Genomic DNA, 25011 nt, shown 5'->3' with positions numbered 1-25011 from the left:
AGGGAGGGTTCGTGTAATGTTAATTCCCTACTTTTATTTTTAGTGAAAAAACGTGACTCCTGCTTTCATTTCCAAAAGGAAAACCTTAAATAGCATGGGGTGAATCAGTACCGTGAGACATAACAGCCACTCTCACTCACTACAACCAGAACCTTGTGCTGCCTCACCTAGCTCCTTCATTTTTTTGTGCATTTATGTTATGCTCCTCATGTGAAGCATTATGTTGTCAATAAAAACTTTGCTGTTACTATCAATTATAGGGATCAAAAGAGAGAAGACAGAATTAAACCCCCCTGGTTTTATCTTCTCACAGAATGTTTTCATGTTCCTTGGAAATGCCTTTTAAAACCAGTAAACTCCACATGTTCCTTCCGATTTTTTTGTTTCAAGTGATAATGTCATATTCCCTAAACCACCAGGAGTGTATTTTCACTGAAATTAAAGGAAAGAGCTTTTTGACAGGCAACTTTGAATTCTGTAGGTTAGATTCAATTGCAATCAGCAAAGGAGGGGAATAACTCTGGGTTGACAGATGTAATTTTGACTCAGAACCTGACAGTCTTCCCAGTGGAGCCAATGAAAAAAATTCTCCTTGATTTCAAATTGGACCCAAATTAAGTGCTTAGTTTTAAATGGAGTTGCCAAGTAGCAAATCTATCAGAGAGCTGGTATGGGAGACATCATTTAACTTTAGAAAATTGAGAGTTTTATTGTATCTAAAAGTCATCAGTATGGAAATTAACTCAGTGCATGCCTGAGCTCTGCTGTTAACTGCATGAATCTGAAGTACACTGAAGCTACATTACTTGTACGTATTCCACAATTTACGTTCCTATGTATAGCATGTATTACACTGCACTTTGCTACATTCAGAAATGACTGAAATAAAAAAACCCAGCATCTCCAGACTTCAGAAATGTAGAAGTAAGGTAACCCATGTGACTAATTCAGCTTCTGTGTTAATATGCATCAAAAATGGGCTGCAGTGGCATGACTGTGTATGACTTTTCTGGGAAGGTCTTTCTCCTGCCATCCACTAAAAGAACAGTACCTGCCTGAGACTACTCTAGAGATTTATTTTACCCACTGTTGTACACACAGCCCCATCCTTATTTGCCAAATAGTATTCACACCTCATTCTGAAGACTAAGTATTCATTTCCTTAGAGGAATCTGGTATTTTTTTAAAGCTTAGTAAAGCATGTCTGAAAACTAGTTTATATTTGCAATATCCCAGCAAAATGAGCTGAGTTTATTGTTCCCCACCTGCAACTGACAGATTGCAAACGTCCTATAATTTGTGGTGGTCTACCTAAAGAATTCTTGATTATTTTTTTCCCAGAGAACTTTGCATTTTGTAGCATTTTCTCTATTCAAACCACAATATCCATAACCTTCAGTGAAAACTGTGAATGCCAAGGGCTTTTTCCAATGTAAGTCCTGGGTTTAAACTCAAGCCTACACAAAACGGAGAACACGCTTTTAATGCAAATTATTTATTTTGTGCGCTTATTCAGGCAACTTTTATTCTGAGATTTCCTAACTCTTTTTTTTACTGATCAATCTTAGCTTTCTTTAATATAGTTTCTTAAACTATAATTTTAATAGTTTCCTAAACTAGTCCCCTCTTCCCTTCCAAATTAAAAACCCAGATAACAGAACATTTAGAGCTGTACCAACACCAATAGTACTGCCTGACAGACTGGATTACACTGTCTCCTTCAGCCCCAAAGCCTACAGCTCATCAACAGAGTTAAACTTTTAAACTGCAATATTAGATATTTGACTATCGGGCAAAGGAAGTAATTTTGATTACGAGAAACAAAATGTTGCTGTCCTCACTGCCAGTACTCAGGTTACCCATTTTGTGCCTGCTTACTATGGGTTTTTAATAGCAAAAGGCCATGGATGCTTTGGAAGCCCAAGGTATAATCAGGGACTGAAGGGGCAGGCTTTTGTAGTCACAAGGCTTTCAGTTCTCTCCATTTTATGATCTTTGTCCCGGTGCATTCCTCTCAGACCACCTCTGACCTCCACTTTGCTGTAGCTGCCAGGCCCAACTTCAATCTGGGGTTTCAGGCTGCTGCTTCTCTCCTCCTGTGGCCAGGCTCAAATAGCAGCCACACAAGGCCCTACCAACTGCTTCTTTGCCCAGCTTCTGGTCTGGGAGGCTCAGCCTTCTGGATGAAGCAAAAAACAGTTACAGAGAAAGTCTCACTTAACCATTGCTGACCAAGGTTAGAACCAAGACTGCTTGGATCAAAGGGGAGCTATGAAAAATTTATCCAACAAAACTGAGCACAGCAGGGCCTGGAGAAACCTTAGTTTTACTTGGAAATATTTGACAAATTTTCACAGGCAGTGCATCAGGAGTATCTGAGGATGCAGAAGGTAGCGTGTCCGCCAAATTTCAAATCCTTGCTCCAAAATATGAAAGATGCAAAGCTTTCCTGCCAAACAGCTTAGAGGATTTAAGGAGAAAATAAAAACTGGTCTATTTTTATGATCTTCTTCTGAGAAACAGCTGTGCAACTTTCACTGAAGTTTCCCAGAATTCAGTCTGGAGCAGACAATGAGCATGGAAGATGGTAGCTGGAACAGTGAAGGTCTGACAAAGCACGAAGGTACTGCAAACAGAGTCTTGTAATTCACCAGAAAGAAAACTGTGCCTCACCAAATAATGTAGGTATTTTCAGTGGAGGCAGTTGATTAACATTTTCAAAAGACATTTCAATTTTATACCCAACATATTATTTCAATTTTCTTTCCAGGCTTTTCTTGGTGTTCTTCTTGAATGTTTCATCATCACGTAATTTTTCTGATGTCCCTAAGCTGAGTGTTATAACACTCCTAAGAGAAGTGTACCGTGCCATTGAACCCTGAATCTGGTAGAGAGAACTTACAAAATATGCAATAGGAGCAACTGTCTTCTCTGCAAGTCTCAGACAACAAGCACTACCTCTGTGGATCCCCTTGCAACTTTCAATTCAACCTCTGTAACTCCTAACATATATACCAGATACTACTTGTCAATGCAGAAATTGTGATGCATCAAAACCAAAGTACAGAAATAAAGCAAAGGCATTTAATATTGTGCCAAACAGCTAATTTGCTTTCGTCCATATTTATTTATTTAAAGGGTTCTGTTAAATTTCCTTTGATGCTTCCATAGTCCTGCACAATATACATTCACATTAGAGTACCTTTGGATCTCAGACCGCACCATTCAGTAATCCATCAGTCATGAGTGGTCAGTGTCCTCCTACTTGTTCCAAATAAAACTAAAACTGTAGTCCTCTCATAGTGCAGTAAGAATTAATGGAGTACAGGCTCCCTACATTAGTTTACTCCAACTCTGAGTAAGGAAAAAAGGAAGACGCTAATATGGATGGAGATTTGAAATTTCTGTACTCTGCAACAGTTCAGATCCAGGATTTCAGTTAAGCTTTGTTGGTACATCAAGTTTAACCAATTTAACCACTTTCCCCAAAACTTAACTACCTGCCCCAAAAATTCACAAATCAGAAAGTACGGTGAAGGCCATGACAGTTTATTTGGGAAAACTGTACCTGTCTGATAATGTTGTATGTATACATATCACAGCTTTATTTCCCCCTGGACATGTACATGTCATTAATTCTAACCTCCTAGAATACATAAACTGGACAAAGAACAATTTTTGAACAGGTCTTAATACCTCCACATAAAATAAATTTGATTGTAGTTTGATGTAAGTACTGCAAAGACATTAAATAAAACCACATCTGGCTTAAGCAAACATAAGCCATGGAACTCAGCTCAAACCTAGCTCATCACTATCTCACATAATTAAAAGACATATGGGAAGCTCGAGTACTGCTGGAAAGAGCTTTTAAGGGAAGTGATGAGTTTTGAAAATAGAAGAAGACAAGGAAGATAAAGCGCAAATCAAGCCCTATGACTATGGTCCTTATTTTATGGTCAACCTTGCTGTTTGCAGCACGCATTTACCAGCTAGAAATGGAGTCTTTCCTCACTGATTGTCCTTTCTTTTACAAATGCTGGTTTTCTCCTCTTCATTATACTCTATTTTACTTCTTTGGGTGTGTATTAGAAGCACTGCCAAACATAAACTGTGTAAAATAGCAATATCCAAGCATTTGGGGATGAGTCTTAGAACCCAAACTACATTCATACCTTTATTTCTTTAAAACAGAGGTGTGGCGTTAAGCCACTTAAGCTTACATGATCCAGTGAAAAAAACACATGTTTCTGCTGCATAGGTGAGGAATGATTTGTACTTAAATGTAACTTTGTTTAACTTCCTTTTCCAGGCTTTAATTTGTTTAAGCTATCTTTGACTAATTTATTTAAAAACAAAAAAGTAAACATTTTGCTTCCTTGAAGATTTTGTTATTTTTGCTTAGGAGAAAAAAAAGATAGGAGAAATAAAAACCCTCTTTCATACTGACATGTAAGTAGGAAACCAATAAGTAGGGAACACAGAAAATTAAAGGGAAATAAGCCAGAAAAAAATCTTTAAAAGATAGTGTTTACATATATATAAATGCACCCTGCTTGTCAAAAACAGTTATACAAAAATTAAGACAATTGTTAATTCTTGAGTGTTACAAACATTAAAATGCCACCTGTTTTCCAAGTCAGTTCAGTCAAGACTTATTTCAGGTCATTTATATTACTGAACATCCCTGAAAATTTGTAACTTAGTAAACTAATGAATCACAGTGGAGTTTCAACTCAGACAACTGGCAACATAGATGCAAGTCTGAAGTTAAACTGAATCAGCAACAGAACAATGAGCAGATCATTTGAAACTTAAAAAATGTTCATGCAACATTGTTTGCATTCATATCCCCTTAATACACCTAATTTTTATTAGGCTAGCTATTCAAATACCCACTCACAGTAATGCTGTATACTAAAAAAATGCAAAAACCCCTCACTGCATTATTCATTTCAGAAAGGGAATTAAGTGGTGTATTTTTATATATGTGCTTAACATTCTACTACATGTAACAAGTAGTCTCCATTCTCAGGGAAAGTGTGAATAGATTTAAGTCCTCCTTTCTGAGCCAACATTTGTCGTAAGACAGTACTTGCTGTGCAAACTCGATGGCAGCTGATTTTTTTCCAGTCACTGTGAGGTTTTATAATCAGTTCTTGTCATAGGCATCAACCCTTCATTCATTGAATCGTAAAAATGTGACTTACTAGAAAAGGAAAAATAGAGTCTAAAGGCACAGAATCACATAGCTGCTCTAGTAGGAGTCTGTAAACAGAGAATCATTTGAATTTAGGAAATCCAAATCTAGGAAAGTAAAAAGGCATCTGAAGCAGGCTTTTCTCTCGCCAGCTTCCTTAAAGACCCAAAGGGTTCTGAGGTCTACAAAGTATGCACTAAAATACCGTATTTTAAAAAGCAATAAGGCAAATAGTATACTCATTATTTCAAAAAAGTTACAATGGTAGTGTAGGCATACAGAGTATAACTTAGTTACAATGCGTGGTACTGTTTCTACTACATAGCCCTATAACTGTTTCCTTTCTACATAATCGGAGATTAAACCAGGGTTCCAGGTGAGTACAAAACCATCCTTGTACAACTGAAAGCCGCTGGCAACAGTTCTTCAGCAACAGCATTTGCTCTGCTGCCTGGGTCACGCTCATGCTGAGGGAAGTTCACAAATCAAAGTTCAGAGATTAAACACTGTCGTACTTGTGAAGAGCTTCTTCTAGCTTTTGTGTCACTTTTTGAAAAAAGAGTATTTGCTGTTGCAAGAAATGTTGCATCTGTGATTTAAAGTCCCTCACACGAATTTTGTGGAAATGATTAATTTCTGCTAGGGTCGCAAAAGAAATAATGTTACAGCGTTCTTGAATGCCCTCAGCTTTTTGGAGCTCCATCTTCCCCTCTTCCACATGCCGCTTACTCTCCTTTACTTTGGTAAGGGCTCCTGTGTAAAGAACAAAACAAAACAGTTGAACTGTGAGGACAATGTAGATTCAACTATTGTACTTTAACAAATGATTTAATAACAAGGATTTGTATATGGCTCGATTGAAATGTATTTATATATGTGTATATATGTATTTATATGCAAAGAAATAAAAGCTTTTTCATATAAGTCACAGAACAGTGAATGTTGTTTAAAAACCCCATACTTCAAAGCTCTAGCTTGCAAAAGTTAGTAAACCATGCCTATTTCACAGTCCTAAAAATCAAGTGATATCCTTGAGAGAGTATCTGGTAAGTATACCACTACTGGGGAAAAAAATGAAAGTACAAGAAAATTAGTCAGATCAATTTAAGCCTATGTAAATGCCAGAAAAGTGACCTTATTAAGAAACTGGACTTTGTGAAACATCACCTTTCCCAATCTTTGTGAAATTTCAAAGGAGATCTGAATATGCAAAATCTTGCCAACACACCATCTTGCTTTTACACTACAGATACCCAAAATTAACAACTGAGAACTAGAGAATCTAAAAGTTTATTTCAGTTGCAGATATCTTGTATATCACATACACAAGACCTAACAGAGTCATGTAAGAGCTAGAAACAAAAAGAGTCAACAGTTCTCCAAGTACTTACTTAAAGCACACACATCCTACAAATACAAAGTATCACCTGAAACAGACCTACCCAAAGCAGATTTATAACGACAGAGCACCAAGGTATCACTTAAAACATTGATTTTCTTGGATTCAATTCTTCAGAAAGCAGAGTCTTTGACTTAAATATTACATACATATTTTATCCATAAAACTATCTTCTTACAAGATGTTAGTGATAGGACATCACATTTATGTTAAATATCCCTTTAACTATTTGTAATGTCGTAACACTCTCTCCTTTCAGACTATACTTCTTACCATGTATGTGACTACAGTTCACTGATACACTACTTCCTTCACATTGCCGTGAAGGAATGCTTTTCTGTACTCCCTACAGTGGCACTAGCCAGCAGGCTAACAGAGAAACCTCTCTATATACTCTAGCAAGACAATATCTGCTGGGGAAGCAGGTTTATCTTCTTGTCAGACTGAATCCACATATGTAGTAAACACCATTAAATGGTAAAAATATTGTTTGTCACCAGTTATCCTATCTTCTGTCCTTTCTTTCCTGTGCCCGTTTTACAACCCATTTCAGATGTGCCTCCCTGCATTGCACCAACACATCTCTGCAATTCAGATCTGGAACATGACCTTGTGCATGGATGCCTCTAGGTTCTCTGCATGCATAGCAGATTCAGAGGCAACTGGGGAGCAAGGCTGCTGCTCGCTGCACTTCAGTGAGCCTACTGCACCTAATCCCCTGTCTATCTCCAGCCCCTCACCAGACAGTGAGGTAGAATGAAGGGTCAAGGTAAATTCTTACCAGAAGCAAGTTAAAGGATCAGGTGATTTGGCAGACTTGGGGGAAAAAAAGGTTGTTACATTTGTTACATGAAATGAGGTTGTGTCTTGCATGATAAATAAAATCTATAATTCCTAAAATCAGAGATGCATGTGTGACTTTTTCCTGTTCAGCAGGGGGAATTTTAAATGCAAACACTCTGAAAATACTTCCTATGTCATGAGTACTTCTCCACTATTAAATTTGTATTTTTCTGCTTAATTTGCATTTAGGCTGTGCTATACAAGACATCTCCTGCATGCAGCCCTGGTATGAGCTCTTAGATGCAAATGTAAGAGTATCACGTCCAGTGTGATGTACTTGCAGAAAGACTATACGAAAGAATTTCCTTTTTAAATTGTGGCAGCGAGGTTATTGACAAGATAAGCACAAACTGCAGGCTGCATGGCCGACAGAGCTGGTATTCAACTGTCAGAGGCCACTCTCTGAACCTGGTGTGCCACATTGCTGCCGAAAGGCCAAGGGCAGCAGCTCTCCATGGGGACTGAGAGATGATGGCTGTGCTCAAACCTTCCTGGCCCCCATGGCATGCTGGCAGGTAGCTAGAATCTCAGCACTGGCTGCTGCAGCAGACTGACCTCATAATCTCCACCCTGGCCCAAACAAACACAACTGAAAAACCTTTTCCACATGCAGAGGTGCCAGCAGTAGGACTGTGCCAGAAGACCTGCATTTTCTCCTCTAAGGAGTGAGGGATCTCCAAGGGAGGGCATGATCTGAAAAATATTTAATCATCTCTTCTTTAAAAAGAACCCTTCTTTCAACAAACAAAACCAGGCTGACCAAAATTTTTCTCTGCATTCTGTGGGCATGGCGGGAATCCATGCACGGCTGTGAAAAACTGAAGTTTAGGAGTTACTGGAAGCCAGATGGAGCTGGTTAAATAAATATGACAACTGTTCAGTTGTGATGTGGGAAACAGCTTCAGCTGTTATTTCTAGAATGAACAAACTGGAAGAAAAATACTGAAATTTAGAGCATCAGCAGCTGAAAGCGTAACTCAGTTCTGGAGAATGTATAATCTTCAAATTATTTTACATCAATCTAAAACATACATTACCAAACACTAGAGCCCTTCAGATTATATGGATTATGCATTATGCATTTCTTGCCATTAAAAAAAAGGAAAAAGAGAGAGAGAAAGACTTATAATTAGGGAAAGGAATCCAAGGGGAAAACCCACAACCATTAACACTGCTCTCTTAATGCATATGGGCTCATACTAGTGCTATAGTAGAATTTCCTTTTAAAAATAGACTATAACTGGATATCAGCAATATAGGACAAAAGCCTATAGGTATGCTTAAGTACAAACTTGCTTGTTCATTTGAAGTGCTTTTAAACAAAGTGTTGAATTATTAGTAAAACAATCACAAAATAACAGAGGGAAAATTTTAGCTTATTTTAGGGCAGTGAAAGAACCTTTCCCAAACACACAGGAAAAAAAACCAAAACATGTGCTTTACCTTAAGAAGCAAGTAATATTTTTTTCCAAAATGCAATTTTTAATTAGTTCAGCATCCACTGAAGTTCACAAGACTTGGTAGACTTGTATCTTAGATTTAAAACTTACAAAAAAAGTGTTGTTGGTTTGCATGGCTTTGCAAGTAGCTTTACTAATAACATACCACATTTAATCTCAAATTTTTCCTAAATGTTTCTCAATAGCCTACGGCCCTTGCATTTTAATCTGCATGAGAAAAACTTTGAGCCAGAGCCGAGACTCTGATGTCGAGGGTGCAATGATCTATGCAGGTTTCTAAGCAGTAGGACAGGGTAAGGGAATCAAGAAATAGAGAGCAGCCCCTTCTGTGCATCTCTGCTTGAAAACTAGGATCTTGCTTTGAGATGCTAGAGCAGGGGATGGGTCCCATGGTAACCTCTTATGCCTCCCAGCCTGCAGCTCCTAACCTGTCACACCAGGCTACAGATCATGAAGTCCCCCACCTCCATCCTCACTAACCTATCCATCACCCTCAGCACCTAACACAGCACATCCCAGTTCCCACTGCTGAACATCTAGCACCGGTCTGAGCAACCCAAAAGAGCAAGATGTATTTAAAAAGCAGAATTATGGTGGCCCTAGAGAAGGCTAATACACATTGCAGGGGAAAGAAACAGAAGGAGCCACCTCCTAATACACATTAGCTTAAGGAGAGCTTCTGCTAAATACATGTCTGGGATAAATACCAACCAATGCACTGTTCCCAGAGGAACTGAATACATAAAAATAAATTCTTGTGGTTTTTTTTAGCTCCAGCTCTACAGAGTCTGTAAAGTCTTGTCCATGCATTTAAAGCTTCTGGTCCAATGAAAAGATCTGTCAGGAGGTCGTGTTCTAGTACTTAGGACTAGTTTTCAAACAGTGAAGAGGATCTGGATCAAAGATACCATAAAAAGCTGTTCTACATCTATTTCTGTTCTTAAAGGTGGGGAAAAGCAGATGTGGTGGTTTTTATTGCCCAATGCCTGATATTAAACAGACAGTGGTGCTCACAGAATGCTGCTAAAGACTTAAGAGAAACTCACAGGTTTCAGTACTTGTTTTGAAGTACTTGTCTTGAAATATGAGATTAGACAACACAAGAGGATATAAACACGTTTAATAAGGAACATTTATAGTATTCTGCTATCAGCCAAGAAGACGGACAACATAAAATTGCTGCTAGAAATAAGTAATTCCAAGCTGTAAACCACACAACACAAACAGCAACCTAAATGGGTACTGAGGAGGTCACAGGAAAAAATGCACTGAATCAGTAAGCTGCCCATGTATGCACAATGTTGCAATGAGACATGAAGAGTCATCCATATTCAGAAAAATTAAATGAAAGAAAGAATGAACCTGACAGCACACAGGTTTGGGTCAAACAAAAGATTTTCAAGTCAGTTGCAGTTTTATTACAATAAATAAATGCTTTGAGATTGTGTGAAGATTCAACTAAAGGTGGATTTGAATCCATACTCAAAATTGTATTCACTCTCCCTCCACTCTGTAACAATGCATATATGCACGTAAACCTGCACTGATGCATATGTCTCTCCAAGGTCTTAAATTGCATGGCATGATCAGCCTGCCAGCAGCCAGCCCCGCACTGGTTCTTCACACTTACTGTACACAACACTCGTCCAACTTGCAGCTTGCAAAGTGACTTGAAGGCAAAAGTTCTGGGGCTCAGCTCATGAAGACTGAAATCAAGACTGCTCTCCACTCATTTCCTTTGTCTTACATGAAGTCGTGTCTGCACTGTGCCTGCCAGCACAGGTGATCAGAAACCAAAGAGCAGTAACTGTTAAGGGTGTACCATCATTCCAATGTCTCATTCCCCCCTCTTCCTTAAGCCCCTGAATGTCAGCTTTCAAGTGTTGCATGCAGCCACCAGAAGTGAAATGTCAACTGAAGCTTCTAATCCAAGTAAAGATAAATTCAGAGGGAATTCTTTGGGGCAGAAGTCCTTTTTATTCTGTATTTCAAGAGTGCTTACATCTGTTTCATGCCTGTGTCTGCTCAATTCTTAAAACCACCAGCAGTAATTGTAATACTGATACTGTTCATAACAGTATCACCACTTCTGATTGCTACAGCAGTCATCTAACTGCATACAGTAACAGTGTATAATGGGATGAAACAGAAGTGTCAGCTCAACACTGCTAGAAGGCAGCACTTGAAGCAGCAGTAAGTATCTGTTGAGGTCAGGGAGATCAGCAATTCCGGAAATATTGACCTTAAAAGCTCACCCAGCTTGTAGGAACCAAGTTAATTTTTTAGATCCTATAACTGTAATGTCTTTATCACTGCAATTATTAAAATATTTCTTTAATTTCAGTGATGAATTCTGCTAAACCAGAGAAAGTAGATTTCTTCCACTAGTAGTATGAGATAACACTTCATGTGTAAATCAGTTATGGCTTCAACAATCTTTCTTTCAGCAAACACACATGTTCATGTTACTCTATACTTTGACTTAAAGAATTGTTGCAAAACAATTGCAAAGGGAATGAAAGAAGACATGGGAGGCAAAAAAATTAGTCCAGTGGTTTCCAATGATCTCTTACGAAGAGTGTTACTTTCTGAAGTGTATTTTTAATGAACCTGTGGAAGGGTGGGAGACTGAAGCAGTGAGCTCAGTGCCAGCCAAACAGATTGCACTGCTCCTCACATGACAGCTCTTTGCCTTTCCTCCAGCTGGCCCTGGCACTGCCAGGAGGGAGGTGAGCAGGAGCCGGCACACTGCTGGAGATGCTGGTTGTGCTGCGGGTGAGAAGCACTAACCACTGAGAGGGACAAAAACGGGGAATGCAGCCACCAGCTCTTCCAACCACAAGCTTGTACTTACCGTTTGTAGAATCTAATAGCAAATGATACCAAAAAGGATGACAGCCATAAAAATGTCAGAATGGGAAAAAAAAAAAAACAAACAAAAAGCAACAAAGGAGGTTGATTGTTTTGGCTTTGTCATCAGTGGTAACTGGCAAAACCAAAAAGCACCATATTCTTGATTACCACCTTTGAGAAATCACCTAGCCAGCAGGCTTTGATGCAACAGCAACAAGTGTCAAAGTCTAAAGGTTCCTCTGAGAGATGGCTCTTTCACAGGGAAGGACAGCTAGATCAGAAAACATTGTGATCTTCAAAGAAACACCAAAGTTTTACAAATAAAATCTTTCCGCAGTTGTATTTCAGAAATCTTGCACAAATAAAACAACCTGTGCAATAAACAGTTTTTCAAATTTTTACAGCAAGGTACAAAATGAAATTTTGTGCCTTACTTGCTAAAAAGTAAAACAACCTTTATTTCCACACCATTCAGAGGCCTGTCATGTTAAATGGTCTAACACTATGCATAAATGTGTTCTTCAATGCAAGCTATTCACTACTGAAGGGAGTGCTCTGGACTAGTCTAACAATTCTTTGCTTTACTTCCATTACAAGACACTGTCTCTAATATTAGACACCATCCTAAAAGGGAAAAAACAATATATTCATAATGTTGCTTCCATCAAAGAGTACAAAAGCAGAAAATGTAACTAGAAATGTGGTCTTTTTCCTTACCTAACAGTGAGATTATTTAACTAAAGCTCTCTGCTTGCAGACTGGGAACCGCACAACCTGGGTAGCCCATGTGTGTGTAGCACAATTTTGATTTACCCTTCTTCTCAAAGAAACTACTTTGGAGAAAACAACATTTCTTCTAATCCAGAGACTGCTGCCAGAACAAGCCTGTCTACATGACCGTCCCACTTACACCAGATCTAGCAAAGATGTTATTATGGGATGACTCAAATGACTAATCCAATAAAAAACCTGCATTTGGCCCAGAGGGGAGGGAGATGGTGGCTTAAGTTTATCAATAGCTTAGTTATGTGACCCAGCTCAGCCCAGGGCTATGCAACTATTAATTCCAACACAAGGGAAGTTGCAGAACCACCATATGAGATTACACATAACATTACATCCTACTCAAAAAACCACCCCCATCCCCCCCAATTTAAAATGAAACAATGAAATTGTGTGTAGCAAAATAGAGCAATGACAGACTATTCACTTAAGAGTGCTGTGAGAACAGATTAACAAAACATGCTGACATTCAGATTCTGCAAATTCTTTACATTTTCTGACTAAGATTTGGAACGGAAAGCAGCATAATGGGATTTGCCTAAAATTGAAACCAGAAGAGGTCTCCAATAGAGACTGAAACTGTATAAAAGAAATTTCACAAAGTACCATTACAATAATTAAAGTAGGCATGACTTGCTACTTTAAAATCTGGTTTTACAGTTTAAAGCAAAAAAAAGCAAGCAATCTCCAACATCAAAGGCGAAATGATGAAGTCACTTGTTCCTTCTGAATGTGCCAACATAGCAGTTTTCAAAACCAGTCTAATTCACAGATTATATTCTTCTCCTTAAGGGTGCAAAACTACTTTAGCAATATTATCGTTTTTCCATAGTGAAAGTTAGAAATATAAAACCAAAATATATCAAATTGCAATTACTTTAGTATTACAGGGTTTTATCTACAGATATATGAAAACAGCAATAATGCTTTTAGAATTGGCAACCTAACAACAGTTAGAAAACGTGAGCTAAATTTTTCATTGTTTTGTTGCCCATTGCTCTTAAAAACTCCCAGAATAAAACAATACTACCTATTAAATCTAGGCTTATAAATTACAGTAGTGTGCTAACATCTAGGTTAACACTGACCGACTGAAGGATTATTTATGTCAGACAGAATTATTCATTCTTCCAGATACCCTGTCGCAAAGCTCATCCAAAGCTTTCACCCAGACGCATTCTTTAGTTCAAAATGAAATCACCTTCTAATCTATACAATTCAGATATCACACACAAATAAAACAGTCATTGCTAGAGACTGCAGAAATTTAACCTTAAGCTCACCTAGTGGTTTTCACATATACATTAATTAATACATAACCAATTAACGATAGTGTAGAGTGCAGAGTCACTCAATTTTAAAGAACTACCAGGGTTAATGGATACTATATATATCTAATAAAGATTTTTATTTATTTATTTTACTTTAAATAATGTGATACTTAAGACCTGATTATCTGTGCATGTATCTGCCAGCCGGTGTCCACACACATAGGAAGGGCATACATGGCCAGTTTATTTATCCAAATCTACAAGGACTGTAATCACACCTGTGCATGTTCAGAGGCTCCAAAATGCGCATGGTGCTGAAAATAAACTATCACACTGGCAATGTGCATTTCAGTTTCAGAGGCCCCTGAGGAATCTACAAGCTCTGGTGTGCAGCACCTCCAGTATGAATGTTTTGCTGGGCCATGCTACACCACACTTGCTAAGAGACTAACAAACCCTAATTTGCCCCTGAAACAGTTAATAATAGGAGGTGAGAGCAAGACGGCAAAATGAGTAAAAGAAATATTACAGAATTATCAGTTTATTGCACCTACCGCCCCACATAGCCTCATTAAGAAAACAAAAAAAGCCCACAGTGCTAGGTAACCAGATGTAAAAACCATGCAAAAGTGGATGGAGTTTTTCCATTCAAATCTTGAACATAGCTGCTTTAAAACTAATATATCCTTGTGTATTGTACACAAACAATGTTTCAAGCAAACAAATTATCTTACTTTCACCACTAAAGGGTATTTGAACTGTGTTCATGAGTAGTTCTGACTTTACAGGTACCTACAGTGATATGCGAAAAGAGATCTTTCAGGAACAATTTGATCTTAAAATCCAGGTAAACTGTGCGTATTGCTTTCCATTACAAACAGATCATTTTTCACCCCAGCCTGAGAAGCAAATACTAAATAATGGTGGTTTTGCCCAGTCCTAATGCAGTCTGTTCTTTTCAACAGTCACATGTACCACTTAAGGAGTTTTCCTTTAGTATGGCTTCAGCTGACACTGCAGACTGCACGGAATGAAACTTAAATGAGGCTGGTCACCAGAAACACAGTACATTTGCCAGTCAGAAAGCCAGCCATGCCTTTTAGGGAGGACACACTTGAAAATTTAAGTGACTGCAACATGCAGAAGTACCAAGCTGAAAGTGATTGCAAGTACTTCTTACTAGCTTACACCTAAACTAGGCATCAAACAGGCTTTTAAGGAAATCTCTGGTTTTCCACAATTTAAGTTGGTCTATGACATTTTGCTCGTCACAGGTTCTGAACACTAGTTTCTCCCAGTTCTGATTCTAAGGATAGCCACTTTTTCTGTTAGAATGATGCTACAGCCTCTAAATAGGTTTTGTAAATGCCATGTTTGTAATACTGACTTCAAGACAGCAACCTCAACAGAAATGATGTGGTGAATGCATGATATAAATTAATTTTCAGCAAAACTGTTTAACGACATCTTCTTCCAGAAGATGAACATAAGAAGGATAGAAACTATGGTGCAAATGAATGTAAGCATTGTTGTATTAAATGGTAACTTCTTCAACTTTTTGTAAGGTTCATTGGTTATGGGTGGACAGAAAAGATGGGTAACACTGGATATTGATATCCATATAACATATGGATATCAATAACATATTGATACCCATATACCATTTTTGAGAGATGCAAGTAAAATTCAGGTTCCACATCCCTTCTTTATTGAGGTGCTAGGAAAGATCGGCTTTCAGTTGTCATTCTCTGCAAAGACTGAAGGGAAGCAAAGAGCAAGTGCTATTTATATTGTTTGCTTGTCCATCATCTGCTTAGCTCCACTGCTGTCCTAAGATGAACAAATACAGCATGTATAGACAGTTTAAGAGAAATTCACAGGAAAAGTATCCAGATTCAAATGAAATTCAGAAACTGCTCCACTTTTTCTCCGGTATCCTTTAAATACTCTCTCTTAGCAATCTGAATGCTACATTACCTCTCTAAGGACAAAAATAAAGAGGTTTCTTGTTGCAAGAAGAATACAGAAGGTAAACCATCATTAATGCCACCAATTAAAATATATTATATAATACAAAAACAGATAATTTGAAAGACAATTTGAACATTGTAATAATATAATGCTATATGCATATTATGTAAAAGAAATGCTATATATTATATAGTTACTTTAAACTGTAAATATGTTTATTTAAATTAATATATTACTGTAGTACCTATTATAATATATAGAGAACACTGTAGTTTTATTGAGAATTGTCTGCCTTTTTAGGAGGAAGGGATCTGCAGTTTTGAGTTTGGGTTCACAGAAGAACTGCAAGCACATTCAAAATGTAGTGTCATTATCATGATATTTGGTAAAATGGATTTTTCTTCAGTATACTGCCAGTTAGCTAGCATAACTATTCATGCATATAAAGATTCAAAATTGCAAATCTGAAAAAAACCCAAAAAAACAGAACAACAAGTTACTTCTTTACCACAGATAGAAGAACAATGTAAATTTCTAATCACAGCATGAAACTGCTTTTCCCATTGTTATGAAATAATTGTATGGAGGCATAAAAAGGCTGGTATAGTTCATTACTATTATAGAATTTGTCCACCCATATTGTGCACCTACCTAAAAGAAAAACTGAAACTATCACATATCTTTCAGCTCTGATGTAATAACAACCCAAAGTCACTAAGAACTGAACAGATTGTTTAAGCGTGTATATTCTGTCACTGATTTCATGAAAATCCACTCAAAACTTAAAATACATTTTTACTATTTTTTAAAAATTATTTATTTTTATTTAATTTTAATCATGTCTGTCATGAAAGATATAAACAAGAATGTGTAGAAAGTGTTTGCTGTTTGTTTGCTCTAACCTGCTAATAAGACTCATGTTTTGAGAGCTAAGCCAAATGTGATTTCATTTTTTAATCAGAATCTTCAAATTCTGTGCTATTTGAATCAGGCAATTTAAAATAAGTAAGGTACAAGCTGGATGAGTTTATACATCTGTACACATTAACTTGGCATTTTAACTGTTCAAAGTCTAACAATGAAGTCATGGAAAGATGCTGGAGAGGCTGAAACACATCCTTGTTTCAAAGGTGACTTGAAAAAAAATAATAAAAAAAGAATCAGCCAGTTTGTTTGGTTTTGATAATATGCTTACAAAGACTTGGGAAGAGCTCAGGGAAATACTTTCCATTTGCAGTCTACCAATTCTTGTTTTCCCTGTTTGGATGGAAGTACTTTTGGCAAGACCCAGAGCTCTCAGCAGCAAAAGAACCATCTCACTATCTAGATTCTTCATAAGCTTCAAGCTGAAAAGGTACTACAGTCTTTGAAATAAAATTACTTCCTCTTTCTACAATGTACCTTTCAATTCTTGAATGTCTACACTGCTACCCTCTAGCTGCCCACAGGGTTTTCCCAGTAGACAGGGTCTTGCTTCCTACAGTGAGTAAGTAAGTGAGCAAAAGAGGTAACAATACACTTCCTGTGGTCAAACTTAGGGGTGTGATCAAAACTTCTCCAGCCTGATAAGTCTAAGTGCGAAGACTTTCCTGTGTGCAGTAACATGTGCAGTCTCTCCTGCAGGAGGAAGTTACAGCCTTCCTCTCCTACCACCTGCTTTTGGAAAAAAGGGGTTTTATCAGCTATGAAATGCCTCTCTGTCATCAAATGTGTATGATATCTGTGGTTTTCAAAAGCTAACAGAAAGAGAAAGACATCAGGACTGCGCGAATTTTGCTCCCTTAGAAAGATAAGGTATGAAGAGATTGTAGGGGAGCATAAAAGAAAAAAAACAACAACCAAACCTCATGCTTCAAAAAGATCCATGCATCTTTTGGACAGAGAGTACATTTTTTCCTCACTTTCTGTCTAATCTTCAAGAAAGGCTATTGTTCAATTTTAGTCTTGTTTATTGTTATCCAGATTTCACACACTGTAAAGAAGCTATAATTTTATGCAGTTTCTAAATGTGAAGATTTTTTTCACAGTTTAGTCATCTTAAGTCTCAGTTTCCTTCAAATACTGGGTGATTCAGCAGCAAGCAGACAATGCTGCATCATCAGTGTAACAGCAATAGGAAGGCAAAAAATACAAGTCACCATGGAGCAATCCATCTTCACCGTTCTCATCAAAGTCCTTAAACAGATGAAATGCAGGTACCCATCTCTTTTTACTGCTTATGGGTCATCCGGCTAGAATTACATGCCTAGCTCTTGGCCAGTAGCTACCTGAGTTGAACCCATGCAAAGTATATGTACTGGAGGAACAGAGGGGAAGGGAAAAAAAAGTGGATAAAAGTAAAAACAGGGATGGAAAAACCACGTCTGCACAACAAATTAAAAGGTTAGAAAGTAAGCAAGAGAGAAAAGTGCTGTTTTTACACTGTGATATAAAATTTTAGGTATGAATTTTGGCCAGTCTTATTTATTCATGAATGTGTGCATACTGCTCTCCTCCCCCCTGCAAAAACAACATTGCTGAAAATGTTACAGAGAGTTCTAGGTTTCAGTGCTGTTTGTGTTTTCCTTTATGCCTGCAAATTTGATGCATTTCCAGCTGGAATGTTGTTTCACCTATAATTTTGTAAGACATTCTAAAAACACACTCAACATATTCTTTAAAGCCAATGTCTAGAGTTACGTTTGCTTCAGGTAAATAAGACTCTTTGCCTTATTTCACTTTTCACAAACAGTGATCAAGAAGCAAAAAGGTAATTTGGTTATTTTTTAAAAATAATCCTCTAAAATTTTGGCATGCAGAAAACAGAAGTTGCTGCCTACATCTTAGAAAATATTTAGATCACTTTCTCAAATCTTTTTCTGCAAAAAATCATAACCAGAAGTTTGTCTAGCATTAACACCATAATGTTAAGAAAAAGAAGAAATCTGGAAAGCAGAGATAAAATGGCAAGTTAGTATTTCTTCCTCTTTCAGGAATCACAAGAGGCTAATTATAGTAATGCCTCAAACAAGAGTTAAAAGGATTCCCAAAATCTGTAACTTTCCTACTCTCAGTAAGCACATATGAAGACAAGAGAGCCAGACAAGCATGAGCTACAGTACGATCATACGTGATATCAAATTCTCACATATGCATAAAGTTTTTGAATCTGAACTTGCATGGGCCTGCAGTGAGCATGTATGTTGAAGATTACTCAAATTAGAAGATCTCATCAGTTGAGTGAAGCTCTAGCAATTAATATTTAGGAATTATTTTGCCAAGAATGCCTAGGGATTTTCCACAAGTAGACCTTAAAACATATACACACACACAAACAAAGTAATTACAAATGAAGGGTGCTTTTTTGGAAGCTGCTTTTCTTCTCACAATTAAAGCAACTGAATCTAGCTATTTCTTGAAAAACGCTCGAGTTCTACAAAAGAAAATCACAGAAGTGTAGCCTAGGTTTTGAGCCAACTGAACTTAATATGCCTCTTCTACAAATATTTTGCCAGAGGCTAAAGAAAACTTAGTACAAGTATATCTAACATATTTGGATCTTCCACTCCAAGAAACACAGGTATGCATAGGATTACTTTCGTGTAAGAACTTTAGAAGCACTTACCTATGGAAGGCTGGCAGCTAGATTCATACAAGTATTTGTGTGCTTAGATGCTCGAGACACCACTTTGCCACGATATACCCCTACAGGTGCCAGTTTCCCCCTAATAACCTGATTTTTCAAACAAAACATATAAAACAACAACTCATTTGTAAGGGGATGTATGCCTTAGGGCTGATATGCTCACTAGGACTATCAAACCAAGCACTTCCAGAGGGTTTCCAACTCCTCTCTGTATGCAAAGAACTCTGCATGTTCTTTGTTGTAGGGCTCCATCCAATTAATCTTTATATCTGGAGTGGAACACACAAGATGTTTCACAAAGCACTGACAAGTTGATCTTCGACCTGCATGTGGGGCAGAAAAGTTCAGATCTTTCCTCTGTCTCTTCTGGAGCAGGAAATTCAACTCTTCCTTGCCTCACAGAAAAGTCCTTAAACACTGGGCACCTGAGATAGCTCCCACTGGAGCTATCGTCATCTCATAGAATACTTACAATACTAGTAAGATAATAAACACTTAAAAAATATTCCCATAGTCCATTGGTTCCCATGTTTTACAGAAGGGACCAAAATGACAATCTCTTCCTTCACTCTTCAGAACATGTATGATGTCCTCAGCACAGGATGCAAAAAGACCTGGACCTCAGAGCCACTAAAAGCACAACAGTTCACACATCCTGTTAATCTGCCGACAAAGCAACAGTGGGGCTTGCATGGCTTTGGTTCCTAATTCTAGAGAAAAGACAAAGCCTAAAAAGAGGGCAAAATTTTGTCTTTGACATAGAGATTCTCTGTCCTTGTTCACAGAAGCTGAAGAAATTATTAAACCCCCCCAGATATGCAGACTTCTCAGTCCACACCACAAAACACACTTCTGAATCACATTTAGTAGCTGTTCAACTCTCTGCAGAACAGCAAAATAACAGCAGGACAATGCAGTTGAATGTAATAACATCAAACAGTTTGTTTTGTCATCTGAAGTTTACAGTTTGGAATTGAAAAGTTATACCTTTTTACAAGTAACTCTGAAGAGTAATAAAACAGCAATACACTGGGTGTAAAAACCATCTTCCTCTCAGTTTTCCTCCTGTTTGCCTGTTTTGTAACACGAATGACAACAATGAACATGTATCCCTGCTCTAAACCCGTTCAAGCTCTTGCCATTTTTGGATGGCAAGTATGAACCAGGGATAACACTGTGTTGAAGGCCATCGTGTTAGCCCAGAGGTGCTGGAGCATTAAGAGCTGCATGCAGGGTGGCTGTAAATCAACTCTACCTGCATCATGCTCAGGTACTGTTCTAGTGGAAGCACATTCAGATGAATTTTCCTTCAGGAAGGTAAACCTAACCAGTAGGCGCAAATTCAAACATAACTATAAAAGAAAGAGGGTTGAGTGAAGCATCTATCTTACTGTTCCAAATCCTCTCTTCAAGGTCACATCGCCAAAAATTATGCAGTGAAGAACTCCATGTAGCCTTAAAGCTTGAGGATATATTATTTAAATAGTGTACATAACCTTCTGGGTTTTTCCACACAATACAAAATCCTTCCCTTTATTTTTGTTCCAAAGGCCTACAGATAATCCTATTGTTTGTTAACAACTCACTTTAAAATGCTGGTACTCCCAAACACAAGGCATTGCCAAGGCTGCCCTTCTCTCCAGATCTACATTACTTTTAAGCTGTTATCAGAACATGCCCCAGCAGCCAGCAGAACAATTGCTCAGAGGTTAGACTGCACAATTCCCTCTTCTCTTCAAAATTGTATGAATACTGTTTAAGTTTCAACTCACAATTTTATAGATTTGACAGCAGAATGGAGATCTGAATTTGATGTATTCAACTTCCAATAAAAGCTGACTTTATTAAAAAATATCAAATTGCATGCTTGTACAAAACGTTTCCTGGATCTTCCCTGCAATAATGCACATCTCCTGGGAGCCTGCCTTTTTGATCTGTGGGAAAAAAACTCTCCCAACTCTTTTATCAAACTTAACGTTCTGTTTCAAATGCAAAAACCCTGGAAATGTCACGTAAGGACACAAAAGACTGATTCACTATGGGTGACAACTCAAGCTCTTCCTCTTGGGATGCAGAACATCACTTACTAATCTCCAAGTAATTTCCAATAAAGCTCATACATTTTCTCAGGTAACTGTTACATTCACCCATTTCCACAGAGCATATGTGATATTTTCTTGACCTCTTTCACAGCTCAAATCCCCACACCTCCCTGATTTTTGAGTTTTAAACTATGGGTAAGGTATGTAACAGCAAAAGGAAGGAATGATGGGCTAGTCTGCTTGCAATGCAGCATATATGAATATCATTAATTTCACTGCAGGGAAACATAGTGCTACAAACTTCTGTTCAGCTGAACAAATGCCACTAGTTATAGAGCAGATATTCCTTATTTTCTGAACTTTCTTTCTCTCTGACAGATCACAAGCACCATACAAGCAGCAATCTGAACCTCAGACACATGTTTCAGCTAGAAAGATGCTGAAAGCATAACAATTGAGCAGCATCTTTTTACGATAATAAGGGCAAAGGATGAAAAACTCCAACTAAGAACCCTGTGGCAGACCATTATACTTTCAAAGGCACCAAGAAAGTTTAATGCATGGCCAAACTGAGAAACCCCAGCAGCTTTAAACATCTCATCTGTCTGACTCTGCAAAATGCACATACCACCATGCACACCTCAAAGAAGGTGGTTAATGGGAGGATAACCTGCATCTTCAGATTTCTTTATGTTTATTACCTGGTAGATCAGAGATTTAAGACACCTAACATGCATCAAAGAGTAATAGGTGTTTTCATACCACTTGATTTCCAGGCTTTGTAAACAAGATCCTTAATCTTTAATGTATCAGCAGCACAGGCAGATGTGGTTTCTTTCAAAGATACACAGCCAAATGCAGCAACCTCTGACCAATCAAATTCCCAACTATGTCCAGACCTTTGGTACAGAACTAAAACTGTCACCAATTTGTTTTTTTGTATTTTTAACAAATTTACCTGAACAAACGTGGGAAGATATAACCCAAGGTCAGCAAGCCAGACGCAGGGCAAATTTAGACCCCAGTCCCAACACCTGCATGCTCCATAATAGAACTCCATAATTTCAAAAAAACATGTAAAGATGTTACCTTTCTGGACGTGGATGATGTCTGGAAAGTTTGCCAAATGCCCCTGATACAGCGCTAACAAATCCATCACCGGATCTAGGTCCTGCCGGGGCTGATCTGCAAAGAGGTCCCCGATGGCGTCATAGGCTTCTGCAGTGAAGGCTATGGCTTGGTTGAGGCCAGCGGAAAAGGCCTGCTGGTCCAGCTCAAATGCCTGACTGAGGCACTTAAAGGAGTGCCCCACCTTCTGGTATTCCTTCTTGAAACCAGTGACTTGCTTGCGGGCAAACTCGTTGGCTGTGTGATTAAGCTGCAGGGCACTCTCATCCATCTTCTTCGTGAAGGCTTTGAAGCCATCGACCTGGCTTTCCACCTCCTGCAAGTCCAGGCTGGCCCCAGGGCCCGTGGGGACACTGATGGTCAGGAAAAAGTTAGCACCTACCATCTCATCTTTCTCAGCCTTGCGCTTGCCTTGTTTCCAGGCCTTCTCATCCGTGCTGGGACAGGTGAGGAAGTGCTGGAAGGCATCACACTGAGCCAGCACAGGGTGGCTGCACATGTGGTCCATCCACCAAGCCAAGCCTTTGCGACGTTTGGAGATGAAGTCCTCCTCGAAGCGGCCGGTGGCCTGCTTTTCTGGCAAGTGGGGTACAGAGATGACAGGGAACTTCTCAGCCAGACGCCCATAGAGCCAGTCAAAGTGCTTGTAGCGGCGGTGCACCTGCTGCCCGGTGTGGCTGGGCACCAGCTTGTAGGCGATGTAGCTCTTCATGCCCTTGAACTTGGTCTGCTTGGTGGGGTCCTCGATAGAGCACTGGAAGGGGTAGGGGTTCTCCTGCCACTCAGGGCCCCGGGGGCCCAGCACTACGCACAGCTTGTCCCCGTCCTTCACGAAGCCGGATGCCTCGCCCAGCACGAAGGCCTCCCCGCCAGACTTGACGAAGGTGGAGAAGCGGTTGAGGTTCCGGCTCACTGTGGCCGAGCTCTTGGCACCGCCGCCGCCTGGCGGGTGCGGGTGTCCCGCGGGGTGACCGCCGCCGCCGCGGGAGCCCAGGGAGAGGTCGGACCGGGTGGACAGGCGGTAGCGGCCGGGGGCCCCGCCGCCCGTCGTTTCGTAGTCGGGGTAGGAGCTGCCCAGGGCTCCCGGCTCGTCGGCCACGGTGGAGCTGTCGTCCCAGTCATCGTCCCAGTCGTCATCGCTGCCCTGGCTGGGCTGGTAGGAGCCGCCGTAGGGCGCAGGCGGGAAGGGGTACCCGGCGGCGGGGGGCAGCGGGAAAGGCTCGGGCGCCGCCGCTGGCGGGGGCTGCTGCGCCGCCGGCTTGAAGGCGGCGGGAGGCGGCAGCGGCTCGAAGCCGCCGACGGGCACATTGGCGTAGCGGGCGGGCGGCGGCGGCTCGGCGGCAGGGGCGCGGATCACCTGCACGTAGGAGGCCGGGAAGAGGCCGCGGTCGCCGCGGCTGTTGACGCCCTCCAGCCAGCCCTCGATGTCCTGCTCGCTGCACAGGCTCAGCACCTCGTGCTCCCGCAGAGAGATCTCCCCCGGGTTCTCCGACCTGAAGTCGTACAGTGCCCGGGCACGCAGCGCCATGGCCCCGCCGCTCCCCCGGGGCAGGGGTACTCCCCGCTGCCGCGGTACCACCGCCCCTCACCTCACCGCACCGCACGGCGCCGGGAGGGCTGCAGCAGCGAGAGCGCCGGGGTGCCCTCCGCCTCCGTGTCCGTGTCCCGCCGGCGGGGACGCCGCGGCGGCTGCCTGCCCAGGCTCCGCTCCGGTCCGCGGCGGCTCCGAGTCCCGGCTTCACCCCGGCGGGCGAGGCAGGGCGCGGGGCCGGGCCGGCGGCCGTCCCACGTCGCCAGTTTCGCTAATCCAGAGCCGAGAGGCAGGGCGGAGGAGCCGAGCGCAGAGCGGCCGCCCCCATCGATGGGCCCGGCCCACCTCCTACCCTCCCCGCCCGCCCCCTGGCGTCAGCCCGGGCCGGGCCCGGAGCGCTGCCCGGTGGCCCGGTTCGAGCGTGTCCTACCGGGGCTCGCAGGTTGTGGCACTGCACGTTCGGTTCCTGAGATGCGCTGAATGGTTTGTCAGACGCTTGGCAGATTTCCGCGGCCCCTCCCGACGCCACGGGGGTGTCCCAGCACCTCTCCAGGTTTGGCTAAGAAGCTTGTGCACCTCCTCGGGAGCTTGGTTCTCTCCCCAGGGCTCCCGTGATGTTAACTGGATGCAGCTTCAGCATCTCCACGGGAGGTGCATCACCCAGATGGTGTGGAGGGTTGCACTGTTTCTGAAGGTCCTCTTCCGGCTGATTGTGCTGATTGTGGAAAGTAAGTTTGAAGTTAGGAAAGTGTGCGTTTTTCATGTGGAGAATGTGTATTTCCGTCCTCTCAAAAAAGGTGGTCATCCTGTGGATGTGGCTTTTGTGTGGAGCAGCATCAATTACATTGTGGTGCTTTTTTCCTTGCCCTGGTCATTTCCTGTCATAATTCCTTCACCCAGGACAA

At 40.5% G+C, this 25011-nt stretch overlaps 1 protein-coding gene across 1 annotated transcript; it reads right to left on the bottom strand.

Moving 5' to 3' along the window:
• Positions 1-3528: 3528 nt before the first annotated feature.
• Positions 3529-24397, bottom strand: SNX18 (sorting nexin 18). The gene is made up of 2 exons (XM_005152097.3): positions 22537-24397; positions 3529-5953 (listed from the first exon to the last, which is right to left on the bottom strand). Exons 1-2 carry the CDS (start codon positions 24101-24103, stop codon positions 5700-5702), a joined length of 1821 nt encoding a protein of 606 aa, XP_005152154.2. The 5' UTR covers positions 24104-24397; the 3' UTR covers positions 3529-5699.
• Between the last annotated feature and the right edge of the window lie 614 nt (positions 24398-25011).

Source organism: Melopsittacus undulatus, chromosome Z (assembly GCF_012275295.1).
Source record: "Melopsittacus undulatus isolate bMelUnd1 chromosome Z, bMelUnd1.mat.Z, whole genome shotgun sequence".
NCBI classification, from domain to species: domain Eukaryota; kingdom Metazoa; phylum Chordata; class Aves; order Psittaciformes; family Psittaculidae; genus Melopsittacus; species Melopsittacus undulatus.
Note: the sequence above shows the minus strand (reverse complement) of the source record. Positions and strands in the feature narration are given on the sequence as shown.

Coding starts and splice junctions, on each gene's coding strand:
- SNX18 (XM_005152097.3), bottom strand. CDS start 24,103: ATGGCGCTGCGTGCCCGGGCACTGTACGACTTCAGGTCGGAGAACCCG. Junction 5,954..22,536: donor CATCATCCACGTCCAGAAAG/GTAACATCTTTA, acceptor TTCTTTACACAG/GAGCCCTTACCAAAGTAAAG.